This window comes from Aptenodytes forsteri, unplaced genomic scaffold, assembly GCF_000699145.1.
Source record: "Aptenodytes forsteri isolate BGI_AS27 unplaced genomic scaffold, ASM69914v1 Scaffold1, whole genome shotgun sequence".
Classification (NCBI taxonomy): domain Eukaryota; kingdom Metazoa; phylum Chordata; class Aves; order Sphenisciformes; family Spheniscidae; genus Aptenodytes; species Aptenodytes forsteri.
Window position 1 is genome coordinate 985,230 of NW_008795035.1, and position 24,247 is coordinate 1,009,476.

At 40.5% G+C, this 24,247-nt stretch overlaps 1 protein-coding gene across 1 annotated transcript in view; it reads left to right on the top strand.

Annotated features, from left to right (window-relative positions):
* Positions 1 to 24,247, top strand: part of MYO5A (myosin VA) — a 99,226-nt gene that overhangs the window by 54,722 nt on the left and 20,257 nt on the right. The window contains exons 13-29 of the mRNA XM_009276597.1: positions 7 to 132; positions 2,387 to 2,470; positions 3,822 to 3,824; positions 5,965 to 6,126; positions 8,175 to 8,272; positions 8,962 to 9,048; positions 9,145 to 9,253; positions 10,764 to 10,975; positions 11,942 to 12,098; positions 15,723 to 15,962; positions 16,493 to 16,741; positions 17,851 to 17,944; positions 18,664 to 18,812; positions 19,549 to 19,662; positions 21,874 to 22,017; positions 22,828 to 22,881; positions 23,593 to 23,820. Of these exons, the coding sequence (XP_009274872.1) occupies positions 7 to 132; positions 2,387 to 2,470; positions 3,822 to 3,824; positions 5,965 to 6,126; positions 8,175 to 8,272; positions 8,962 to 9,048; positions 9,145 to 9,253; positions 10,764 to 10,975; positions 11,942 to 12,098; positions 15,723 to 15,962; positions 16,493 to 16,741; positions 17,851 to 17,944; positions 18,664 to 18,812; positions 19,549 to 19,662; positions 21,874 to 22,017; positions 22,828 to 22,881; positions 23,593 to 23,820 (2,310 nt within the window). The remainder of the gene's footprint in view (positions 1 to 6; positions 133 to 2,386; positions 2,471 to 3,821; positions 3,825 to 5,964; positions 6,127 to 8,174; positions 8,273 to 8,961; positions 9,049 to 9,144; positions 9,254 to 10,763; positions 10,976 to 11,941; positions 12,099 to 15,722; positions 15,963 to 16,492; positions 16,742 to 17,850; positions 17,945 to 18,663; positions 18,813 to 19,548; positions 19,663 to 21,873; positions 22,018 to 22,827; positions 22,882 to 23,592; positions 23,821 to 24,247) is intronic.

The window sequence follows — 24,247 nt, forward strand, 5'->3', positions numbered from 1 at the left end:
CCATAGATGCCAAAAGGCTCGGATGACACTTGGGCCCAAAAACTATACAATACCCATTTGAATAAATGTGCCCTCTTTGAAAAACCACGCTTGTCTAATAAAGCTTTTATCATCAAGCACTTTGCTGACAAGGTAAGGACTTTTCCTCCGGTACCTCTTTCCGTGGCTGGTGTTGCTGAGCCTGTGCGTGGGAGGGGATCCTGGGGTGGGCGGCTGTTGCAGGCAGCGATTCGGCAGCGGCATCCCTGGCTTTACTTGGCTTCTTGCAAAATGCGTGCCTGCCACATCAGGATCAGGAGATCAGGAGAAGAAAGTTGACCTGGCAGCTGCGTGGAGCCAGGAACACAAACAAGAGCTCCTGACTCCTGTCACATGCTGTAACCACTAACCATCCTTTTTCAAAACATGACAGCTCAGTGTATTTGCAATTCACAGCATAATTGTATCAATTCCAGTTATGCTCTAGAAATACACAAAATAGAAAATCATATATTTCACTGTAGTTTTAGCTCAAGAGCAACAACAAAACAGTGTTGGTTTTGCTGCCATCTTAACGTGCAAACAGGAAGGACTAACAAACCCTTCTTCTTATCGCTGGAGCAGCACGTACTGTTCCCACCCTCACCTCTGCTGGCCAGTGAACAGCTATTTCTAGGAAGCTGGACGAGGGGTATCTCAGTGGAGTGCATGCGTTGTTCAGCTCCCACAATGCATCATCGAACTGAGCAACTCCTCAGGTTAAAATAAAATAAAAAATTTAAAAATCCTGTTTAAGATAATTGTCCTGTTAAACAAAGAAGCTGCCTCAGAATATTGTCAGCTTTGTCGAAAAAAGTTTGGAGAAGCTCTGGGATTCTTATCAGTAGGTCTGTACATGTTGACATGGGGGGTTGGAGGCCTTTATTTGCCTCCACTTGATTTCTCCCAGGTTCTTGAATTTAGGCATAGAAGGGGGGTCCTGTTCTTGTTGCATCTAGTGTTACCTGAATGAAAGCAGCAAGAGCATCTCTGTAACTGTTTAGATTCATGAGTTCTGTTTTATTTGGTGGATGAGAGAACAAGAAGCGTTTAATTAATATTTCTTATACTGTTCATTAGGCTAAACTTTGCTATTTGAAAATCAGGCTTTCCTAGGCCTAGTCTGAGCAGTGAGGGCCAAGGAAAGCTAAAGTAGCTCCAAGCAGGTATTGGCAAAGCTCTAAGCTCTGATGCGCTGGTCTGTGCTAAGCATTTCATGCTTTCCTGTGTGCTTACGTGAATGCATACAGACATCTTGAAGGAAAAAATAAAGCTGTAGCTGGCAGGTTAGTAACCTCTGTGCCTTGATGTCTTCTCTGGGAGAAGGCAGAGATTCTGCTGCCCTCTCGTGGCATTGTCTCCCGCAGTAAGAACATTAATGGTACCCGAGGTAATGTTCAGAGTGGGCTTTCAGCCGGGGAGAGACCTTGGGGAGATCCTCTGCCTTCGTCCCCCCTAGGAATTTTTTTGAAATGTTTTGCGGCTCGGGGTATAGTGTCGTTGTGGAAGCACCGATAAATGGCTGTACTGAAAGAGGGGCCGCTGATGGCTATCAATCTGCCTGCGCTGAAAGAATAAAATTGCTATAAGGGTCTGCTCCTGTATTTTATAGTCTGCACTCCTGCTGATACAAGATTGAACAGTTAGCGTGAGACACTTCATGAGAGTTAGCATACTTAACGTTAATTAATATCGAATTCTAAGATATAGACTTTTGACAATAGTTTTTGGTTTTTGTTTAGCCTTGAATTAGGACAGTGAAATAAATACTAGGTTTTTATCTGACACTCTGGCTGTTCTTTGGTCCAGGAGACTCCACAGCCCTCTGCTAGAGGATCGTCATGTATTGTCACAACATTCAGACTTTTTATTGCTTCTGGTAAAAATAGTCTTTCTGGGTACAAATGAGGCATTTTCATAATAAGCTGCAGGCAGATCTACTTATTGCCTCTCAGCTAATGAGACGAGATGAGGTACTTTGTTTTCAGTTGCATCTGGATTTCACAGAATTTTGCAGCCCTGCTAACTTCAGCGGAGGAGATGCTCAACACACATTTTGATTCTTCACCTTTATGGCAACCATTCAATCGTGCTGTCCTACCACAAGCGTCTCTCAGCAGTGAAATATGTCTGGTATAATACAATAACAGTATTCATCTCTATACATTTTAATGTTTTACGTTTTACTGAAAAGCACTCTCTTTGAGGAAAATCTATATTTAACAAAGATGCACTTGGAAGCTGATATTTTCAACATCCACAAGAATTATCTGTTTTAAATGTGAATGTTACAGCTGGTGAATTCTATGCAAAATATTCTTATTAAATACTTTTAATACTTACTTTTTTGTAAAATGTTGGTTTTCAGGTGGAATATCAATGTGAAGGCTTTTTGGAAAAGAATAAAGACACAGTTTATGAAGAACAAATTAAGGTCCTAAAATCAAGTAAGGTTAGTATAAGGATTTTTTTTTCTTCTTTTGCAGTTATGAATCCTTGAATTAAGGGTCATATAAAATTTCTTATAAACCTTAAAAATAGTTCTCCCTTAGTATCAGATCAACTGAAATCGAACGTAGTTTGTGTTTTACTTGTATATCTGTATGAATTTAGAAAGTCCTGTAGCCTAATTTTGCTCCATGTAAGATCAGTCTGTATTTAGCCACTGATTTCACCGTTGGGTGTTTTGGGGTTTTTTTTTGTTTGTTTTTTTTACTTTTCACAAAACTTCACTATGTTTTCTGTAAAGGCATCAAGGACTTCTAATATACTATAGTAGTATAAGAAGGCTTAACAGTTAAGCCCTTAATTTTGTAATCTGAAAACAGAAGCTCCTTGTTTATGGCCTGACAATTGAGCAGAAAATTTCTGGAGGAGAGACAAGTTCTGTTCCAGAAGCAAAATGAGAGAGGAATGAAATGTATAGACCCTAAGGACACGAACCAGAATTTACGGAGTCTTGCCTTCTTGATATCTATGAAAGAAAGATAATGTCTGAATTGAAAAATACCGCGTGAAGGAATCTTATAGAACAGGCCTTCAGTGGCATCATCTGCTTTTTTAATGGCAAAAATGCTAGTTGTGCTCTTCTGAAACATAAAGGCAATTAACTTGATGTTGCGCTGTGATGGCTGTTGGGAATTTGCTAGCTCTAATGGCCCAGGAAGCTGGGTATCAAGGACAGGCTATTTAAAATTTATGCTATTCTATCAGGGAAACCAAGATTTTTCTCTTCTGTTTCTATTCTGAGCAGATATATGAAGCTAAATGATTTAACATGTAGCATAATGAAAACCCACAGCAGACCTTCTACTGAGGGAAGTGTTGAAGTGGTTTGAGCGAAGTCGATTGCTGTGCCTGTGGGAGGCAGGCGGCATCCTCGGGGAGCTGGCAGGGACCAGCCGCCAGCGTAGCTCCAGCTCTGCCACGGCATGGCAGTGCGCTGTGCAGGGCGGAGGTGCAGGGGTGCTCCGAGGGATTAGTCCAGTGAGTAAGGGACGATGGGGACATACCTGCCATAAGAGCATATGACAACAGCTCGGGCTGGCTCAGTAGGTTGAGTCAATTCAGTCTAAACACTAAGAAACAACAATGGTTTTCCCCAGTGGTAAATTTTACCAGAGCCAGTGTTTAAAAAAACCCTAAAATTCAACTGTGAAGAAAATAGATTTTCAAAGGAAGAATGTTTCATTTTTATTTTTCAGCTGGCCCTCTTTATTAGTAATTGTAGTGGGATTGCATTTCTCTTCTTTTTTTTTTTTTTGTTGTCGCTGTCTTCTGGGTTTGCTGTGCACATTCAACAGAAGGTAATTCTAAATTGAATGCATCATCTGTCATCCTGCCCGTGCCCACTCTCACATACAGCTCGAATGCTTCTTTGCTCTCCAGAGTGCATGACACACACTGCTCTTGGCAAGCACTGTAGTGTTTAGCTATTTATTTTGGCCTTCTCTACAAATCCACCCACAGGACCTCTTTGAACTAGTTAAGTTTCCATGCATGTATCATGAAAGCAGTACAACAGTCCTCAGCTTTTACGCTTGCTACTGGCATGTTGTTAAAATCTTCTGTTGTGGCTCTGTATTGAAAGAAATGATCTGTAAGATTGTTAGCAGCATGTCTGTTAGGTCGTCTGAAAAAATTACAGGGAAAAAATGCTTGCTTGCTTGTTTTCTACCACGTGAATTATCTGCCCTTTGATCAGTGTTTTCCCTCTCTTTGAACACTCCTAGTGTTCTGCGAAACAAAGAAAATTGATAAGATGCTAAAACCCAAAACCGAATGAAAACATGAATGCCCCCACAGTGTGGATCATCTCAGCAATGCTCTCCTGTTGTTGACTTCTGCTGCAGAAGGCCATAGATTGCTCCTTTCTTCTGCATGCAGTAACTGAGGCAGTGTCTATGAAAATGGCGCCTTTGAAATGCACTTGCCCATTTTTGCAGGCAGATTTTCCCAGGGTTGGAAAAAGGGAATGAGACTTATGTACTGATAGCTTAGAAGAGCTCATCCATCTGCAATCCAGACACTGGGGACCCCCTTCCCACCCCTGGTGTGTGAGAGCATCAGGAGTTTCAGACAAAGCATATTGCATTCAAATAAGCTTCTGTATGGGATGAAAAGACTTGGCTCTGTAGCTCAGATGCCTGTGCCTACCGACTCACTCCATCTGACCGCGAGCAGCTGAATGAGGTGGTGGTGGCCTAATCATCCTGAACTCTTTGCTGAGTCAGTGGAAGGAGACGGGCTAAATCATCCTCTGGAAATGTCATTCTTCCACCAGCTACAGAGGTAATCTAAGCTGATTGTGCTCCTAATCCATCAGACTCAGGTGAGATAAAGCTAAGCTGTGATACTCCTTTTTTAGTTCAGGAATTCAGGATACCTTTGTAGCATTCATAGTCATTATATTATGCTGGAGTGCTGTGCTGGATGCTACTGAGGAACGTTTGATGCCTTCTGCTAGCCCATCTGGCACAACCACAGAGCACAAGTACCATTTTGTTGCGCAGCATGTTTCATTGGATATCGTGCATGCTCACCAAGTTTTATAAGGCAAAACCAATTTTTTTATTTTTTAGGTTGTACTTAGCCCAAGCACTTTCTAGTACTGAAAATTGAATGCTCCTATCTCTTGGGAGAAAATGCACAGATGCTAGATAAAAGATTATTCATTGACAGGTAGAGAAGTTCAGATTTTCTTACTCTTATAATGCTTCTGAAGTGCTATAGTTGTCAGTAGAAAGACCTAGTGGTGTTATTTTTAGTTATAAGTTACTTCAAAGCAGCTATTATATATGGGTGTATTTTGTAGCTATTAGAGAAAGGGAACCGGAAGCCCTGTGTGATATTTGGGAAGATGTTTCAGGTTTTTCCTCTGCTCCCCCTGGCCTGAGAGTAGATCTTCAGTCAGATAAATTTGGCTAATGGGTTTTTTTAGTTGATAGTTTCTCTTTTAAGTTGATTATTTCAATTTAGAGTGATAAAGCAGGAATATTCTTTGTTGCCTGCTGGGTTATTCAGCGTCCCAGATATTTCTCAACCACAAAGGAGTCTGATGCACCACTGGAATATGAGAGGACCCTGTTGTTTCCTTCTTAGATCAAAGCAGCCATACATAATTGCAATTGGTACTTACGAAACTGCTGTCAGTATGTAGCAGTTTCACATGGAAACTATTGCTGGCTCTATGGAAAAAACCTCAAATCAGAATTTTATCTTCAGAAGGAGACTCACTGATCAAACCCACAAAATTTTTAGTATTAAATCATGGCCTACTCACTGTACTACTAGCTTGAATGCTTTTTTGCATTTGTCCCCGTGTGGAGTTCAACAAAAACCCAGTGCTTACAAAAACTGAGCCTGGATTCTAACTATCTTAAGCACAAACGGGTGCAATCACTTGCTGGATTCTTACCCTCTGTATTTTTTCTGCTGTTATACCAGTTTAAGCTGCTACCAGAGTTATTCCAGGATGAGGAGAAGGTCCTCAGTCCCACGTCAGCAACCCCTTCAGGGCGCGTGCCTTTGTCTCGAACGGCTGTAAAACCAGCCAAGGTCAGGCCAGGTCAAGCCAGCAAGGAGCATAAGAAAACTGTGGGACATCAGGTGAGTTTGAAGATGCAGCTCTATTAAATAATCTCTCCCTCTACCTCCCTCTGTCTCACAGCTCTCAAGGTGTGCTGGCGCTTCTTGGGATCCCGTGTGATTTTGAGGCAGGTGCAGCTGATTATGACTTACAGTTTGGAGCAAATATACCCTAATGACTAATACCTTCTGGGCCACAGTTTCAGGGAGCTCAGTTCTTATTGTGGGGCCAAAACCAAAACTCACGTTTTTCAAAATAGATTTAACATGCTGGATGCTGAGAAGCTTTGAAAAATCTTATACTGGGTCTTTTTGGTCATGTGCCACATTGTCTGACTCAACTCAAAAGTGGGAGTTCAGTCCCCAGAAAACTTGGTTCTGGTTATCAATGGGCTAAACATAACACATCCACGTGTATGTGCCAGAATTAAATTAAAAGTATGCAGATCAGTATGGCTGGAGAACTCACTTCTTTGTTACTTTTCACTCAACAGATTTAACAGGTGTTTTCTCAAGATGGTTATGTCCACAGTCAGTGCTTTATATATGACAGATTGTCCCTCAGACTATACAGAGGAGCCAAGGGGAACTTTTTTGGCAGTTTAGTACTCAGTTTTTATCTACTTGCCAGCCTGTACCACTTTGCTAGCGAGTAGTGGCATTCTTCTTTTGCCTGGGGCTTCCAGGAGGTCTGTGTGGATAACTCTTTTTATGTTACTGTAGGACAGCCTGGAATATAAATTAGCTCTCAAGGAGCGTAAGTTCTTTGTATCAGGGTCCCCTGCCAGTTCTTGAAGATGAACCAGCCACATCTCTCGGGTGCTCAGAGTTCTGATAAAATCACCAAAAATGCCTGGGCTTTGTCCACTGCCTTGGATGGTTGTCGATCCCCTAACAAAGATGTTAGCACAGTGTCTGTGCAGTGTCACGAGCTAGTCACACTGCTAAGTGAGAATCAAGGAATTCAGAGAATGTTTGATTTGGATATTCATAATTTCTCTATAACCTTTCCCAAGCAAGCTATGTCAAGCTATGGGTGGGAATAGGAGTGGTTATATGCTACTGTACAGAATGCAAATCTGCTTGGCATGTGTTCGTGGTACAGGCTGCAAATTCCGATCTTCTGCAATTCATGCAAGAGAACCCCTGCCCAGTTATCTTTTTAATTTGAACTTCATTTCTGATTTTGCAAACAGACAGCATCCTGAGGCTGGTAGAGGCCTAACAGTTTTGTTGTCAGACTGAAACTGTGAGTTGAAGTGTTAGGGGTACTCTCATACTACTACTATCAATCAATCATGTATATTAATTTATAAATTTTAAAGAAAGCTAATACAAAAGTGATTTTTGTTGTATTCTGTGTAGAAATAGAGGTTGGCTTAGGATTATGAGTTCAACAGAAAGAGAGAAATCCATACCAATACATTTAAAACATCTAAGGTGTGTTTTCATAGTTTTCTTTATCTATTAGGGTATTCTGTGGTTAGAAGAACATACTGCAGTATGTTAAGTATTTGTGGTCCTGATACTTTTTAAAAGTAAAGCTCCTAAAACTCTCGGATATTGGACTTTCAAAGTTCTCTTCAGTATGTCTGACATTTGGATCAGTGGAGCTGAGGAAATTGATACTTTTTTTTTTACCACTCTGTTGATTTTGTATTTTATTTAAAATTTATTTAAAATTAAATGGCTATTTAGTAATATGCCATGAGGTTCAGTCATGAAGACATGGATTAGACAAAGATTAGGGTAGATGAGATAGTCAAAAGCTGAAAATAACTCGAGTCTATCCCATGTTTTTGTAATTTATCACAGGCTGATATGGGAGCTTTACTCCTGTAAAGCCTAACATTTAGAAGTATCAGTGTAACATAATTCACTCAAAGATGTATCACATGTGTCTGAAACTAAAATCTGTTGCCATAACAAAAACAAGCTGGTGTTTATTACCGAAAGCATTATTACAAATAAGCAGATATCCCTAGGTCCGCTTCCTGAGGTTATCTCAAACATGACTGAGCTTACTGAGGCTATTCCCTGATATTTTTCCCTTTTTCTTTTTCAAAAAGTTTCGAAACTCTCTTCATCTGCTGATGGAAACCCTGAATGCTACAACTCCACACTACGTGCGCTGTATTAAGCCTAACGACTTCAAGTTTCCGTTCACGTAAGCTGGTTCATGTATGGTTCGTATAGCCTGTGCATGGGAGGGAATTGCCCAAGGCCTCGGAGGATCGAGGTTCTGCTAAACCTTGCTCACTCAGGAGTGAAGTGGTGTGTCTCCTTTCTCTTGTTATGGACCCATTGTGCGTGTGTACGTGTACTTACAGCAGGAGGTGTTTTGGGATGAACAGAGGGAGAAATACTTCCTGATGCTTTTTCTTGTTTCTGGCGATATATGAGAAAAAATACCGGCATTTTCGTTGCTAGCTGTTTTAAATGTGACTGGCAGTTTGCACTCCTTGAGTTCATTTGGCATTTGCTGGAATTTGCTTTTGCAGATTCCAACGTCTTATTCCTTATCTTTTTTTCATATATGAACTTGCTTAGAGTTTTTCTCAAAAGTCTGCTTAAAATCTGGGCACACAAAGACTGCCATGGCTATTGGGCAGGCCAGCGGGAAGCAGGACAGGATGAGCAGCTTGCAGCAGCCGATGGGCTCGAGCAGTTCCCCAGTCAGGCTGTCCTCTGTTATCGCTGAGTTGCAGAAACACTAGCTGGATTTGTTAACCACCCATCACATCCCACCCCTGCTCCCCCTCCATGCCACTCCTGTCCTGGGTGTGCACAGGGCCAGAGGTCCCACGTAATGCAAAACTAGCTCCACACCCACAGGCTCTTTTTATTCCTATGTAGATTTGATGAAAAGCGGGCAGTGCAGCAGCTGAGAGCTTGTGGTGTCCTGGAGACCATCCGAATCAGTGCAGCTGGCTTCCCCTCCAGGTCTGTTTGCCGCTTTTTAGATTGCTTTTAGCTGCAGTTCTTCTTTTTAAGAGAATTACTCATTTTTGGGACTGACACTGTCTATTTTTGGGACAGGTGGACGTACCAAGAGTTCTTCAGCCGCTACCGTGTTCTGATGAAGCAGAGAGATGTTCTTAGTGACCGAAAGCAGACGTGTAAAAATGTCCTGGAGAAGCTGATTCTGGTACTAGACTTAGTGCTGAGAGCATTTGGAATCTGAAGGAGTAAAGATAGCGTCCCTTACTCCCTCATAGCCACACTATTTTAGTACTTCTACAAAGTACTAAACCACCGGTATTAGCACAGGAACTGTAGAATTTCCCAGTGTATCACAGGAAAGGAAGACAGTGATTTTAAGTGTGGGTGGGTTGAGGGTGAGCCTTACCTTGCTTAACGGCAAGATGCATTAACCACACCTTAAGTAAGGCATAGTTATCTGGAGGTTTTCTAATGTGGAGGTGTTTCCGTCTGTGTGTGTGCTTGTGTCTTTCACACTGCTCCTCTCAGCTCCTGTGCTGAAGTCAACCTTTTTCACTCCTTTCGTCCTCATGACATTGTTTCCCTGCTTAGCACTGTGGCTGTCCTCGTACCTCGGCAGCCTCTTGCTTTGCCTCCTACCTCCAGCTGCAGCCCTGCGTTCCCAGGCTATGCCATCCACACCACTGGCGTTGCACCTGAACTGATGTGTTTCTTGTGGTTTCTTAAGGACCGATGAACAGCGGAGGGCAGGCAGGCTCCAAAGAGACGGTTCCAGCCAGTTCTCAGTAGACGGTGGTTAATTGAGACTTACTTAGAAAGAGAAAGAGACAAAGTTTACTGAAGATATAAAACCAAGAAAGCTTACCTTGCTGAAGTGCAATGCCAATGTTAGGATGTTTATGGAAACAAAAAAATAAATACTGTGCAGGCAGGTTGGGGCTCGGCTTTTTAAATTCTGTGTCATTGGGTGGACTTAACTAAAATCTTTTGGTTTATATGCATGTGTCTGTATTTATAGTGTTAATGTATAGTGTTAAATGTATCCTAAGCTGTAGCTTTTTGACTGCTGTTCCTTTTAACTTAACATCAAACAATCAACAAAATTGATTTTTTTCAATGTCCCTTTGTATATTCTCAGTTTTTCCCTCCAAGGAGTACTACAGCCTATAGAGACAGAATATTATTCTCTTTCTGGTTTAGTTCTGAAATTTCAGATGTGTTTGAGCCAGCAGCGAGATGCTTTGTCCTGGCTTAGTCCTGATGCAGCAAATGACGCGTACACGTTTGAAGCCCCAGCTGTTTTGTTTGTACTGTGTAATGTGGTTGAAGATGGACCGTTCAGAGGGGTCATCTGCAATTTAAGCAGGAAATCGTACATATGCATTGTCTGTATTGCTTTCATCCTCTGGTCCCCTTTGTCACCTCCTGTAGCCTTCCATGTCTTTCATAATCTTTGTGGCATTCTTGTCTAAGCAAAAATCTCATGTTACTCCTTTAGGCCATGCTTGTGGCCGTATTGTATTAATTTGTTAACAGAATCATACAGAGAAAATACTCTCCTCCACTACTTAATTTAAGTCTAGGTTTACTTGAAATATTACACAGAAAATTTTGCCTCTTTACTAATTGTACTTTCATTTAGCCCTTCATGCCTTTTTTTTTAATCCACTATCATTTAATGGTGTAACTGATCCTCTTTTTACCTCTGAAAATAGGACAAGGATAAGTACCAGTTTGGTAAGACAAAAATATTTTTCCGGGCTGGTCAAGTAGCCTATCTGGAAAAAATAAGGGCAGATAAGTTGAGAGCTGCCTGTATCCGCATCCAAAAGACGATCCGAGGCTGGCTGATGCGAAAGAAGTACGTGCGTATGAGGAAGGCTGCCATCACCATTCAGAGATATGTCAGAGGGTACCAAGCACGATGGTAAGCAATGCTCGTGGGAAAACCCACACTAGCCTCAATTCAGATCCCTTTAAGTAGGACATTTAAATGTGATACGTTTGTTCTCTCCTTCCTATACTGGCTGAGAGGAAATGATTTTCCAGGGAAATGAAGGAAATTGAATATCATGAGTGTGTCTGTCCTGCCTGTTTTTGACCTTCCTGAGAGGGCAGTAGCACCCTGGCTGTATGATGCTTAGAACAGTATGTCGTTAGTGGGAGAAGAGTACAAGTAGTACTAGGAGACATGTTGCAGGTGAGGTAAAGCAGGAGTCTTGGCTGAGTCCTTACTGCCCAGTTTCTATGTGCCCTCCCAGCTGGGTCTGTCTGTCCTGCTGGAGAAGCTATTCCTCATCCAAGGTGCAGCTGTGAAGGGAGATACATCAGTCAGAGTCATTTGTTTGGATTGACTTCTGAGGGATGGCCATGGATGGGCCAGAGAAAAGGGTAGGAGTACAGGTGGTATCATTCAAAGACAAGGTGGTCATGAAGACTAAGAATCAACCTTCAGAAAGATTCTTTGTCATGTCAAGATGCTTTGTAATTGTCTTGCTGAGAGGGCCAAGAACAAGCAAACATTTTCTACAGGTTGAGGTTAGGAGAGGAGATCTGGAAGGTGGCATAGTGGAAATAGCTTTAAAGCTGGAGAAAAGGTGATGAGAAATTAATCTGAGTTTATCTTGTCAGTTCTATAGCACAGTTCTCAGAGGAAGTGAAAATACTTCCTCGTAAAACCTTGCAAGGTTTCTGTTAATTTGTCATTTGTTGTTCTGTTGCCATACGGTAGATTAGCAAGTAAATATGCTGTATCGCTGACAACATTAGGAAGAAACTGAAGTAGAAAATGTAGCTCTTGAGAAAGAGGGTAGAGTTATAGGATGTAAAAAAGATAGTATTCAAGCACTGGAAAATAATTACAGGTATTATTTGTAATCTTTTTCTCATTTAGCTATGCCAAGTTCCTGCGGAGAACACGGGCTGCCATCACTATTCAGAAGTTCCAGCGCATGTATGTGGTCCGCAAAAGATACCAATGCATGCGAGCTGCTACTCTTGCTCTTCAGGCTCTCTTAAGAGGTTACATGGCCAGAAACAAGTACCAAATGGTAAGAAATCATGATGTTTTACTTCTTCACTCTAGCTTTATTTCCACATACCTTCAGGACGAAGCTGCTCTGTGGTGTCCCCTTGGGAATCTGAAATGTTTACGTGCATGCTGTTACACATAATGCACAAACAAAATATCACAGCATGGGTTGAAGGACAGCACCTGGAAATTAGAAAGATGTGATACTGCAATCAATGAACTTGTCATTTTAGAGATATTCACAGTGTCATCTAATACGGATGTACCTAGACTTTCCGTGCAGTCAGTGAAGAATCTAACAGGGATTTACAGCATTTCTCTTGAGAAAACTTTTTCTTTTGTTATACAGAATGTCGAGGCACTTAAAAGAAATACTGAAAATGGCCTTGTGTGAATGTGCCTCTGTGAGTCCAAATCAGTATTGCTCACATCAATATACGTATGTGATGCACTATTCCTATTCCATCCCTAATTTCAGTGGTATACGTATGTGATGCACTACTATTCCTATTCCATCCCTAATTTCAGTGATTCTGAAATGGCTGGTGGAATATACTGAAGGAGATTAATGTTAGCAAAGAGATACCCACAAAAATAGGAGATTAAAACTTAAGCATGGGTTGATGTTGGTTTTGTTTTGGAGAGAAATTGATATAAACCTGTCCTAGTGATATTGATAATATTTTCCTGATTACGCCTGATAAAAAATAAAAATTCAATTGAGAAATTAGAATTTTCTCTTCAGTGGTTACAGGGCTGGAAACAGAATTACGATTCAAATGGTCAGACTACAAAATGCCAACATGTTTCATGGCACTTTTGTCTACATGAATTGTTTTAACTACACTCAAAGGTCAGCCTATATTTCACTGAAAAGTTAGCTGAAAGAGTTCTATTTTTTTCCCAAGCAGGTAGATATTGAAGGCATATAACCAAAAGCCAACTAATGCCTATGTTCCATCTGTTTCTCTTTTATATTTGAAGTTTCTGTAATTTTTCATTTGTATTAAAGTTGTCTACACAGTCACATGTGAATGTGTCTAAATTACAGCGTTCTAACATATACTAACCAGAAAGTCTGAAAAAAGTAATCCCTGATAAGAATTTCTAAGTAGTAAGATCCCTGTGCTTGACTCGGCTGTTCTTTTGTGAGGGTATCTACTTGCCCTTTTATTGGAATTCTTAGCGTTTTCATTATTACAAACCATGTTTTATGTTGTGAGATTATATAAGATATGTTTTTAACAGTGATCTGACAGATGTGACAAAGTTGAGACATGGTCACAGCAATATGTGGGCTAAAAGCCATCCTTAGGAAAATGGGAAGTGATTCTGTATGCCTGAAGTTAGTTGTGTGAGTGATACACATCGCATCTGTCCTGTAGCACAGAGTTTTATAAACCTGTTCTATTCCCTCTTAATGGAGATGGCAGATTTCTGGAGGGGTCCCCGTAAGGGGCGGTCAGACTTGTCTGTCAGGGAGTATCCTCCTCGAGCAGTGAATTGTTCACCGCAGTAAAACATGAAGTTCTGACAAGTGCAGCTGCGATGTGCGGTGTATACGTTGTCCTCCGAAGGTGGAATTTTATTAGAGCTGAGGTACAGGGATGGCCAGGGAGAGAAGCACAGGCTCTGCATGCCATGGGCAGGTAAACACAGTTGTGCTGAAGTTCATGATGATTGCAAATGAGTGAAACTGAAAGGCTGCTCTATGACAGCATGCTTGGGCTGAGCCGTGACTCTGTAAGTAATATATAGTACACGTGTTGTTTGTTAGGATTGTGAAAAGTACCTGTTGTTGTTGTTAGAAGAGAGGGCATGTGTTGCAGTCACATGACTAATACAAGGAATTTAAAATGGTTGAATCATCTATTTCACACATCCTGGGGAAAGCTTCTGCCCAAGACATTGCGATGTGCTTCTCAGCTTAACAAGGAGTTTAGTTCCTCCATAGCTTTTACATAAGCTTTCCTGGGAAATAACCTGGTAAATGAAGTAATTTTTCTGATACTCTCGCCTTACGTTGGAGTGGCCTGTTTCCTCACTGGATTGCATGGGTGTGAGAATTCACTGGCAGATGAGGACCATCCCTGCACGATGGAGGTATTTTGTGGGACTTGCTGCTTTCAAAGTTGAGGTGAAAATGTTGTTGAAAGCTAGTTGTATTCGGGCTGTTCAGGCACCCGCGGGCAACCTGAAGGACTATTCCAGGAAACGTGTAAGAAGGAGGCAGGAGGCAGGAACGCTAACTGCATGACATGCAGTCCGAAGGACTTTGGCTTTTGACCTTGCTGTACTTTTGAGAGAGCTATTTCCTTACCTCGGTGTGCTATTTAACCGAGTGCTGATATTTCAAGCCTCATTTTTTCTTCAGAAATGCTAAGGGAGAGGGTTTGTGTATCTTACAATCTTGCCACTTTGCCAGTGAACCTTTTAAATTCATTGATCTGAAAATGTAACACTTCTAACACATTTCAGTTCACTTGCTAAGAAGTATAAAAGAAAATAAAATTGTTGTTACCCTACTAGTTTGTCTTACCAGCTTTGTGGTAAATCAGTGTAAGAATGTGAACTGCATATGATCTTTAAACTATCAAATCCAAGAAGTAACATAAAATCTTAAACAGTTTTGTTCTTTAGAATAAACCGTTTAATTTGCAGAAGCTTTATTAAGTGAACTCTAAAGTTCTCACAGTCCTGGAAGCCTTGTGGGTTTGGGCAGGCTCTCTGAGCATAGCTGTGGTCTGTTAGAATTCAGGTGCTCCAGACCTGGGGGATCTCTGATTGAATCAGTGGGTGAAGGATCCAAAAACAAGTAGTAGACTCTTCCTAGTGGAAGTCTCTGGCTAACACACTGATGAAGGTTGCTGGCATTCTTGACTGTTTCTCATTAAAAATTATTTTTAAAAAATTATTATGAATTTTTATTTTTAACACCTCGAAGCTATGGTTGAAATTTCTGCCATGAAATAAGTTGGAATTATTACAATAGAAAATTTCTGATTAGAACAAATGGAGATTTTTCCATGCTGGCAAGTCTAAGATATGTCAAAAAAGAAAAAAAAAAAAAAGGAAAACTGACTGGAAGTTGTAGTTTGGTCAGCTACACTACATCTGCTGTTTTTAACAGCTGCTACAATTTACTCAGGGTTGTAGTGTGTACGAGCTGCATTGCGTATCAAGTGTGGTAATTTTAAACTTTGTATTGATGAATCCTATGCAGCATATGTCAATGATTCTAAAATGTTTCAAGATAAAAGATGCAGTAAAAAAAAAGAAAGATTGTATTTGTGATCTTGCCAACAGTTACCATATATTTTTATAATTAGCTTGGATCTGACATCAACACAAAGGAATGCCTGGTTCTTCAGTGTGCCTCCAGTTCTTTCCATGTTTTTCCTTCTGGTTCCTTTTCATTTTATTCCATGTCATCTTCCTTATTCCTGTCTTCTTTTCCTCTTCTTTTTTGTTTAAACTAATTCCATATTCATTTCTTGTTACTCTTCACCAGAAGTTTCTCTTTTCAGGCTAAGGTGCCTCTGTGTGTACTTCATCTTTACATCTCTCATTATAGAGTCTGTTTAACTGAGCAGGTGTAGTTTGCAACTCTAATACCCCTTGTGGTGTTTTTTCTTAACTATAGATGCTTCGGGAGCACAAGTCTATTATTATTCAGAAACATGTAAGAGGTTGGCTGGCTCGAGTGCACTACCGTAGGACCTTGAAGGCAATTGTTTACTTGCAATGCTGTTACCGGCGCATGATGGCCAAGAGGGAGCTAAAGAAACTGAAGATAGAGGCCCGGTCTGTAGAACGCTACAAGAAGCTTCACATTGGCTTGGAGAACAAGATCATGCAGCTGCAGCGAAAAATTGATGAGCAGGTAAAAGCTCCCTGGACTCAGGGAAAATATTTAGAAATCTTGTATTACCTGTCCCAGTAGCACTGTGGGCATTCACAGAAAAATGCACGCAATTTTCATTGTAAGGTATCAGTTCTGTTTTCTGCTGAAGAACAGCGATAGAAGAGAAGGGGAGGCCACAGTAGAACTGGAACAATAAAGCACCCATTTGTGTCTGTCAGCAGCACTGAGAGAAAACATCTGCTCCCTTAATGTCAGTATTTCATTTGAAGCACGTCAATTGCTCTGTTTAAGGGGAAGGTGAGGTGACCATGTTTGGCGTGTGGGGGCTCCCTGTCTGATTTTAGTTTGGGATGTTAATGTGCAGGCTTAGAGACTGGACTGTTCTGTCACCTCGTTAAGCAATTCTGCAAAAACAGACTGAAACTTTTTGGAAATGGGGAAGCTGCTTTTTTGCTCCCGTGTCTGGGTATATTCTGTAGGGAACTGGAAGGCTCTCTTAAAGCAGAACTTCTCCAACAGCTGCTATGTCTGTGTTGTATTTTGGAAAGAACAAAGAGTACAAATTTCTGCTGGAGAAGCTGAGCAACCTGGAGAACACGTACAGTACGGAGACAGAGAAGCTGCGGAGTGATGTGGAAAGGCTTCGGATGAGTGAGGAGGAGGCTAAGAATGCGACCAACCGTGTCCTCAGCCTTCAGGAGGAGATTGCCAAGCTCCGGAAGGAGCTGCACCAAACTCAGTCTGAGAAGAAGACCATTGAGGAATGGGCAGACAAATACAAACATGAAACCGAGCAGGCAAGTATGCAGTCTCGGATGCATGAGAAGATTTATAGGGGCCTGGTGTCCACTCAGGTTTTGCCCAGGCTTAACTGCTTCAGTTGTGTGGCTGATATTTTTACAGTATTTTTAAGCAATGTTATACCTGTACAATCCTAAATAGGCTTGATACCTAAGTAACTACACCTATGGTAGAAGAAGATACTAAATCTATATATTGTATGTAAACATATGTATTCAATCTGTTCAGATTTTGATATTGAAAGTATTTGCAAATCCAAATACTTAAGCTTCCTCAATTAGTCAGAGGTAGCGCATTCATAAAAAGAAATCATTTTACCTACCTAGAGAGTGTAATCACATATATATATCAGAAATCTGTCCCATACACAGTATTCAAAGGTACCTGCTTACATCCTACCTAATTTAAACAATTAGCCTACTAAGTGCACAGTCTAGTTCAACAGGTTTTGACTAACCCCTTATCTTTGCTTTAACCACGAACATATCAAACAGGTTGTTTCCTGTCAAGATTACTTGCCGATAACGGTGCAAGTTTTGAATACTGGAAGAGCCATTCCATCATTATGTGATGCCACAGTGGTACATTTCAAGATCAGATAAACATAAGGAAAAGTATTAATTGATTAAGCAAAGGGAATGCGTAGTAACCATAATCAGAGACAAATGAGTAACTGGCAAACCTGGGCACGGTTAAAGTGGCACAGCTTTTGGGCAGAGGCAAGATGTTAGATTATGGTGTTACCCAATGCAATGGAATATACAGTAGAACTACCAAATTTGGTCCTATTTTAGGAATATTTCCATTTTAAGGAATGAATTACATCTTTGGGACTTTACTGAAAAATATTAGGGCACAGTGGAGTGGTTCAAGGCAGTTTTGGCGTCTGGTCAGAAATGGAGTGCAGGACATATAGGGGAATCTGCAGTGGGACATATTTAAGATGTAATTTGGGAAATGAAGACATCATAACTTAGTTCACTGATTTCGTTCTCTGAGGAAAAGTTTAAGTATTTGAACTCTTACAACAAAGATGTAGTTGCTGTTAGAGCTACTGATGAAAGATGAACTGCATTCCGAGTCAAATGTTTTATTATCTCTGTAGCTGGTATCGGAGCTGAAAGAGCAGAACACATTACTGAAAACAGAAAAGGAGGAGCTGAACCGCCGCATCCATGACCAGGCGAGGGAGATAACAGGTTGGCTCTGTTCTCTTCACTCAGGTTTTCTACTTCATGTTACCTTGTAAAGCAACACTCTACTGCATAGATTGGGCTAGTTTGCCTTAGTTTGCATTCCTTTTTAGTTTGACGGTTTCATTTCTTTGTTTTAAGAACTCATATGCATCGGAATTATTTACTATGAGTTTCCATGAAGTCCTAAGCATTTGGGGTCTTTTTGGTGAGGGTGACTGTTACAAAGCATTTTACTTTTAAAAGGAAGGCTCTGATATTTAGTACAATTAATCTACTGCAGCTCTTCTGGCTGCTGTGACTATGTAGACAGCAACCAGAAGAGCGTAACTCTAGATGCGAAGGCTGTGATGGAGGCAGGTGCGATGAGGAGGATCAGTGTGTTTGAGGTGTAAAGCATCTCACATTTTGCTTTTTCCATAATGCAGCACTGGGCTAGTGCCCCTTCTTCCTCCCTCCTGGAACTACTAACGCAAGGTATTAGCAGAATAACTAACTTGACTGAGTGAACCCTTCTGTGGTTACCACGATAATGTTTTGGTCCTTCATATATTTGGCTTAATGTTTGCCTGCAGAAGCACAAATACCACACACCAGCTTCAAAGAGCAGACTGTTTCACCATCTGTGTTCCTGGTGCAGACATGTGCCTGTACTTCCAGGACGGATGCACTCCATGGTAGGTAGAACTGGGGTTCTCACTTTGGATTCCTGTTCTTCGTGGCAGAAACGATGGAAAAGAAGCTAGTGGAGGAAACGAAACAGCTAGAGCTAGATCTGAATGATGAACGGTTGCGGTACCAAAACCTGCTGAATGAGTTCAGCCGTCTAGAGGAGCGGTATGATGATCTCAAGGATGAAATGAACTTAATGGTGGTAAGTGGCTAAGCATCTGAGAAACCAAAAGCTGTTCACCAACGTGTTTAGGCAGAATCTAGTGGTATTAGTTAGTAACTGATTCTGCTGTCAGCTGTGCGGTGGTGACCTGTACCTGAAAAGAGAATTTGTCCTTTTAAATATTGATTAATTAGATTAGCTCAGCCAAAACAAATACATTTAAAATTTGTGGTTGATTTTTTTTAAAATTTTATTTTTATTTTCACGTTTGTGAAGAAGGCTAAATTTCTGCTGTGACTTTGCTAGTGGTATTGCACGTGCCGTCTGCCCTTATTTTGCCCTGAAGTTATTCACATGTGCTAGGGTTGTTTGTACCACATTCATCCAGTGTTAAATTTTAAGTAGTTCTAGGAATATTTTATGTGTCAGGAAAAGAAAATATTCCTCAATACAATGTCTGGGAAGTTAGAGAATTGCTGCCTGTGCTTCCTGTAAACTGAGCTTTTCTTTCCCTCAAAATGCTGCGTTGTTGCTTGGATCTGCTTTCTGCACCAGTACTTGATGGCGTAGGATCTGACCTGTCTCCATAGATTTGATTGTGAACTACATCTCATAGGCTTTAGGTGGCATGAGAGACGAGAATCAAAAATCTTTTCTTATAAATTTTGATAGCTGTGAAATAACACCAAATATTACAAGCTAAATTATAGGTTGTGAAGAGACAGTCACAGGGAAAACCATATAGTGGTATTGATTTGTTTCATTTGCACTCCAGAACATCCCCAAGCCTGGACACAAAAGAACGGATTCAACTCACAGTAGCAATGAATCTGAATATACTTTTAGCTCTGAGATCACAGAAGCAGAAGACTTACCAGTGAGGATGGAGGTAATGTTAAAATAAACCCACAACTTTTCATTGATCAATGGTTGAACTTATTCCTATATCTTTTTTTTAAAACCCACAACTTTTCATTGATCAGTGGTTGAACTTATTCCTATATCTTTTTTTTGTATTTGCTTGTGAACACCATATCCTTATATTGAGATATCTAATGCTTCAATCCAACTTTTCCCATTTCCCTTTTGAAAACAGCTCATTCTCTAGTTAGTTGTGGTCCTATGTGAAAAGACTTTGTGAACGTATGCTTTGAATTCTTCTGTATTACAGCAAACATAGACTAGATACTTGGCCATCCAGTTGATTTGCATCTGTAAAACATTTGCTTACCAGTGTTTGCAAGCACAATCACTTTTTCAGCACAAAGTGGGAATTCAGAAAACCAGTGAGACTTCCTGAGAAGTTTGTATACCGTACATTCAAGGATTAAAAGTGGCAAGGTGGCTAGCCACATTCTTAGTAGCTACATGGAATGAGTTCCCTGTTAGGGGTGAGAACCTCATGCTGATTCATTTTTCCTCTATTTCATAGAGGAATGTACTATCCCTTTGCATATGCAGTGATACCAATCCCAGGATATTTAAAGATTTTCAGAAAGATGACTCTCCTGATTCAGCTAATGAATAATAATCATGAATAGTTTGTGGTACAACTCCAAGCCATTCTTAGTATTTTCCAAAATAACTCCCTCTTTTGGTCCCTCTCAAAGAAGTGGGACTGCTAACACAGCAGAGAGCCGTCAGGTTGGTGGTCTGACTGTCCTTGGCAGTTTGCAGATGCAAAGCTTTTTCTGTGCATTCTAGAGATCTTAACTGTGAGCCATCACACAGCTCACTCCATTTGCCCTCCCTCTAGGTTAGTTATCTCCACAGTTGCTTTTTACAGGCTGTCATTACTGTTTTTGAAAGCCTCCACAGAAAATTATTTTCTACTATGGATGCAAATACCCTGACACATCGATGCTGACACATATTCTATGCGGACTCTTTCATAATTTGCTTTCCCACTTATATTTTTCACCTTGCGTAATTGTTTCAGAAAGATGCTCCTACCTTCATGGATAATCAGGAAAAGGACAGCACAAGTACATGTGATTGGATTTCACATACGAGCCAAATGTCATCTTTTCCTTTGGCTAATAGACTTACTGAATTGCTGTTCTAGAGCCAGTTTTGGGTTTTAGAATATAAATGAAAAAAACTAACTCACACAAGAGTGTGAATAAATGCAGCACTGAGAAGATTAAATCTGTATTTGTTTAACCCCTTAAGATTTCAAACTCCAGTTTGACTCTAGACTAACAATATAGATTAATGATACAAAACCACATTAAAAAATAGGGTCCATCTCAATACGAGCCAGTAAAGCCAGAAAACTCAAAGTCTGTTTTCTTTTTCCTGAGCTGTTGGTGTGGTTTATGACTCTTCCCCTCAACAGTAAAAGGAGATCAAGTGGAAATGGCTGTGCTTGCTTGTCTGCTACAGTCATTAATATTAATTTTCTAGTTCCTTTTCTAGGCTTCAGTATTTTATGGTGCACTTCACAGTAAATGCTTTGATCTTCTTGCTACATAAAGTACAAAATGGCTGATGGACAATTTCCGATGCACCTTCAGATTACAAACGCTGGTCCTTGCCCAGAAAACAGTGGATTAGGCCCAGAACAGGCTGTATAATTAGAATAATAAAAGGAAAAAGGCATAAAATATATCTTCTGGTACCTATTTATGTCACATCCCACTAAATTAGCCTGTAAATCTACAATGAGCAGAGAGACTTCTCTGTAGCTGAAGGACTTACTGTAGAAATAATTTAAAACTAAAAAAAACCCAAACAACTTCTATTTACAGTTGTTTCCAGGTGAGTCTAACCACAGACTTTTTTTTCTCCTTTCCCCCTCCAAACAAGTAAGAATAAAAGGTATGCTTAATTATAGACCTCCCGTCTGCTAGGTAGTCTCTAGTGCTTTCTTTTGCTAGGCTTTAGGCTTAGATACATATTATACTAGTAGATCCTTTTTTAAAATAGCGTTTGACAGCTGATGAAATATTTTAGATGCCAATAGTCCACTCTCAGAATCAGTAACATTTCTGTGTTCCTCTCTTTCCCCAGTCTGTTTCCCGTCTTTACTGACTGTAGTGCTTCCTTGTGATGTGGAAGGGGAACACTTCTTGACTTCCTTCTGTTCTTTCTAAAGCAGGAACCAAGTGAGAAAAAGGCACCATTGGATATGTCTCTGTTCCTCAAGCTGCAGAAACGGGTTACGGAGCTGGAGCAAGAAAAGCAATCCCTGCAGGATGAACTGGACAGAAAGGAAGAACAGGCTCTCCGTGCTAAAGCTAAGGTGGACTCCTCCTAGCTGATCAGATGCTGATGCCAGAGTATCCCTTCTTGTGAAACAGTAGCTGTGTGAATGCTACCTGGCTTTTACTAAATCCTTGTCTTCCTCTAGTACTTGCTTTATTTAACGACAAGTTTTATGCCTGGTGCTTAGTACTAGGGACTGGTTATTTAGTTTTCCAAGGTCCTTGAGATCCTCTGATGGAAGTTAATGGGAACAAAAAGTGCATGGGACTTTGCTTAAAAAAAAAAAAGGCTGTTTTTATTAAGGAATAGCAATATAGAAATTCTACTTAAATGATGGGGAGAATGAGTAATTGTTCACTTTAGGCAGAACAAGAAGTGTTTCAACCAGGATGCAAGAATAAGAAGTGTTTCAACCAGGATGCAGAGCCAAAGCGCTGGGATTAGACATGTTGAGCAGATTTTATTTGAAATTCTCCTCTGATTTGGCCTCCTTAAGTACTTACAAAAATATGAAACCAGTTTTGGCAATTGTTTCTTAATACTCTTCCACCACTGAATTTCTTGAGCATCCTGGCATTCATCCTGCTCTGTTTTGTTTACCAGTGACAGTAGTGTGATTTGTACATGATTTTATTTATATTAACCAATTATGTGTCATAAATTCGTAAGTAAAGGAAAGGAGACAATGCCAATATTCAAACTAAAGCACTCAGCAGTACCAGAATGAGTGTTTTCCAGTTTTACAGGAAAATAATTTCAGCTCCCTTTCCTTTTCCTGCCTCAACTAAATTAAAGAATAGAAAGGATTGGATTTTTATTTTTCACACTTGTCTGTTTTCTTTCATAGGAGGAGGAAAGGCCTCCAATAAGAGGTGCAGAGTTGGAGTATGAGTCACTCAAGGTAATTCTAAAAAGGAGGTTTCTGTTATTTTCTAGTGAGAACATTGCCACCAATTGTATGTGCTGGCACAGAAAATTACATCAGCCCTCCTGTTCCAGAGTATTAGCTGGAGAAACTAGAACAGAAATTCCCCAGCAATCATTTTATTGTAGGATTGTCCTTTTTGAGGTGTAGAATGTGTGGCTGGGGCTGCAGAAAAAAAAGATCCCCTAAAACTGGGGGAGTTCTCTGTTGAAACACTTAGCACAGCTTGCAAGTTAATTTGAGCAAAAATACAGTGATAAATGTAGCCCTCTTTTCCAAACATGTTATTTAAATTAATGCATACCTTAGGCCACTAAAACTATTTCCTAATATCACTGAATGATGCAGAATCTTCTTAGCCTGCTGATCAGTATTCGTTGTGAACTTTATATTTTTTGTTAAGGGGAGAATAAGAGGAAAAAAGGATTGGTAATTTTTTTCCCATCACATCTGTATGATTCATGTGTATGTGTTCTGATTTTGCACTTCAGACAAAAGGTTAGCCATATTAGTGAAATCCTCCCAGGCACTATTCACCATACTCAAGAGGCCAGGGATACGGGAGAGATTGATTGATTTGTTGCAGTCACTCATCATTTTTACAGTTTCGATCCAGAGTTTTGTACCTGTGGTTTATAGGCACGTTGGAATGCTGCTGGGTGACGGAATTGTCCCTATTTCTTGCAGCGTCAAGAACTTGAATCTGAGAATAAAAAACTGAAGAATGAGTTGAATGAGCTGCAGAAGGCCCTCACAGAAACGCGATCTCCAGAGGTAACTGCTCCTGGTGCCCCTGCGTATAGAGTCCTCCTGGATCAGCTGACTTCAGTAAGTGAAGAGCTTGAAGTACGCAAGGAAGAAGTCCTCATCCTGAGGTCTCAGCTTGTTAGCCAAAAAGAGGCTATTCAACCCAAGGTAAATAATAGTCAGCAGATGCACCGTGTAGTAAAGTTACATTGCATCACTGATGTGCTTTATTTAATTCAACAGCATGCTTGAAAAGGCAGAAAAAAATGGTCTAGGTTTGAAAGCCTTTCTAAGTGTAATTCATTGACCCATTGTTAGGGCACAAATTGCCGCAGTCCGAATTGGGAGATTCTGTTAATAAACCAATTTTGGGTTTGTCTACCAGCATTCGTGTAAAGATACCATACTGATCACAGCAGGCTGGCAGATACCACTGATCTGGCCAGGATCTCCCCAAACTCCTTTAACAATGCAGAAATAATTCTCATTTGGAGCAGTATCGTTTCTCTAGTGAGTATGTCGTTTGACTGGAAAATTTACAATAGTTCTCAGGAGTTCTTTTTAATTAATAGTTCAGTAGGAGGTACAAGGAGCA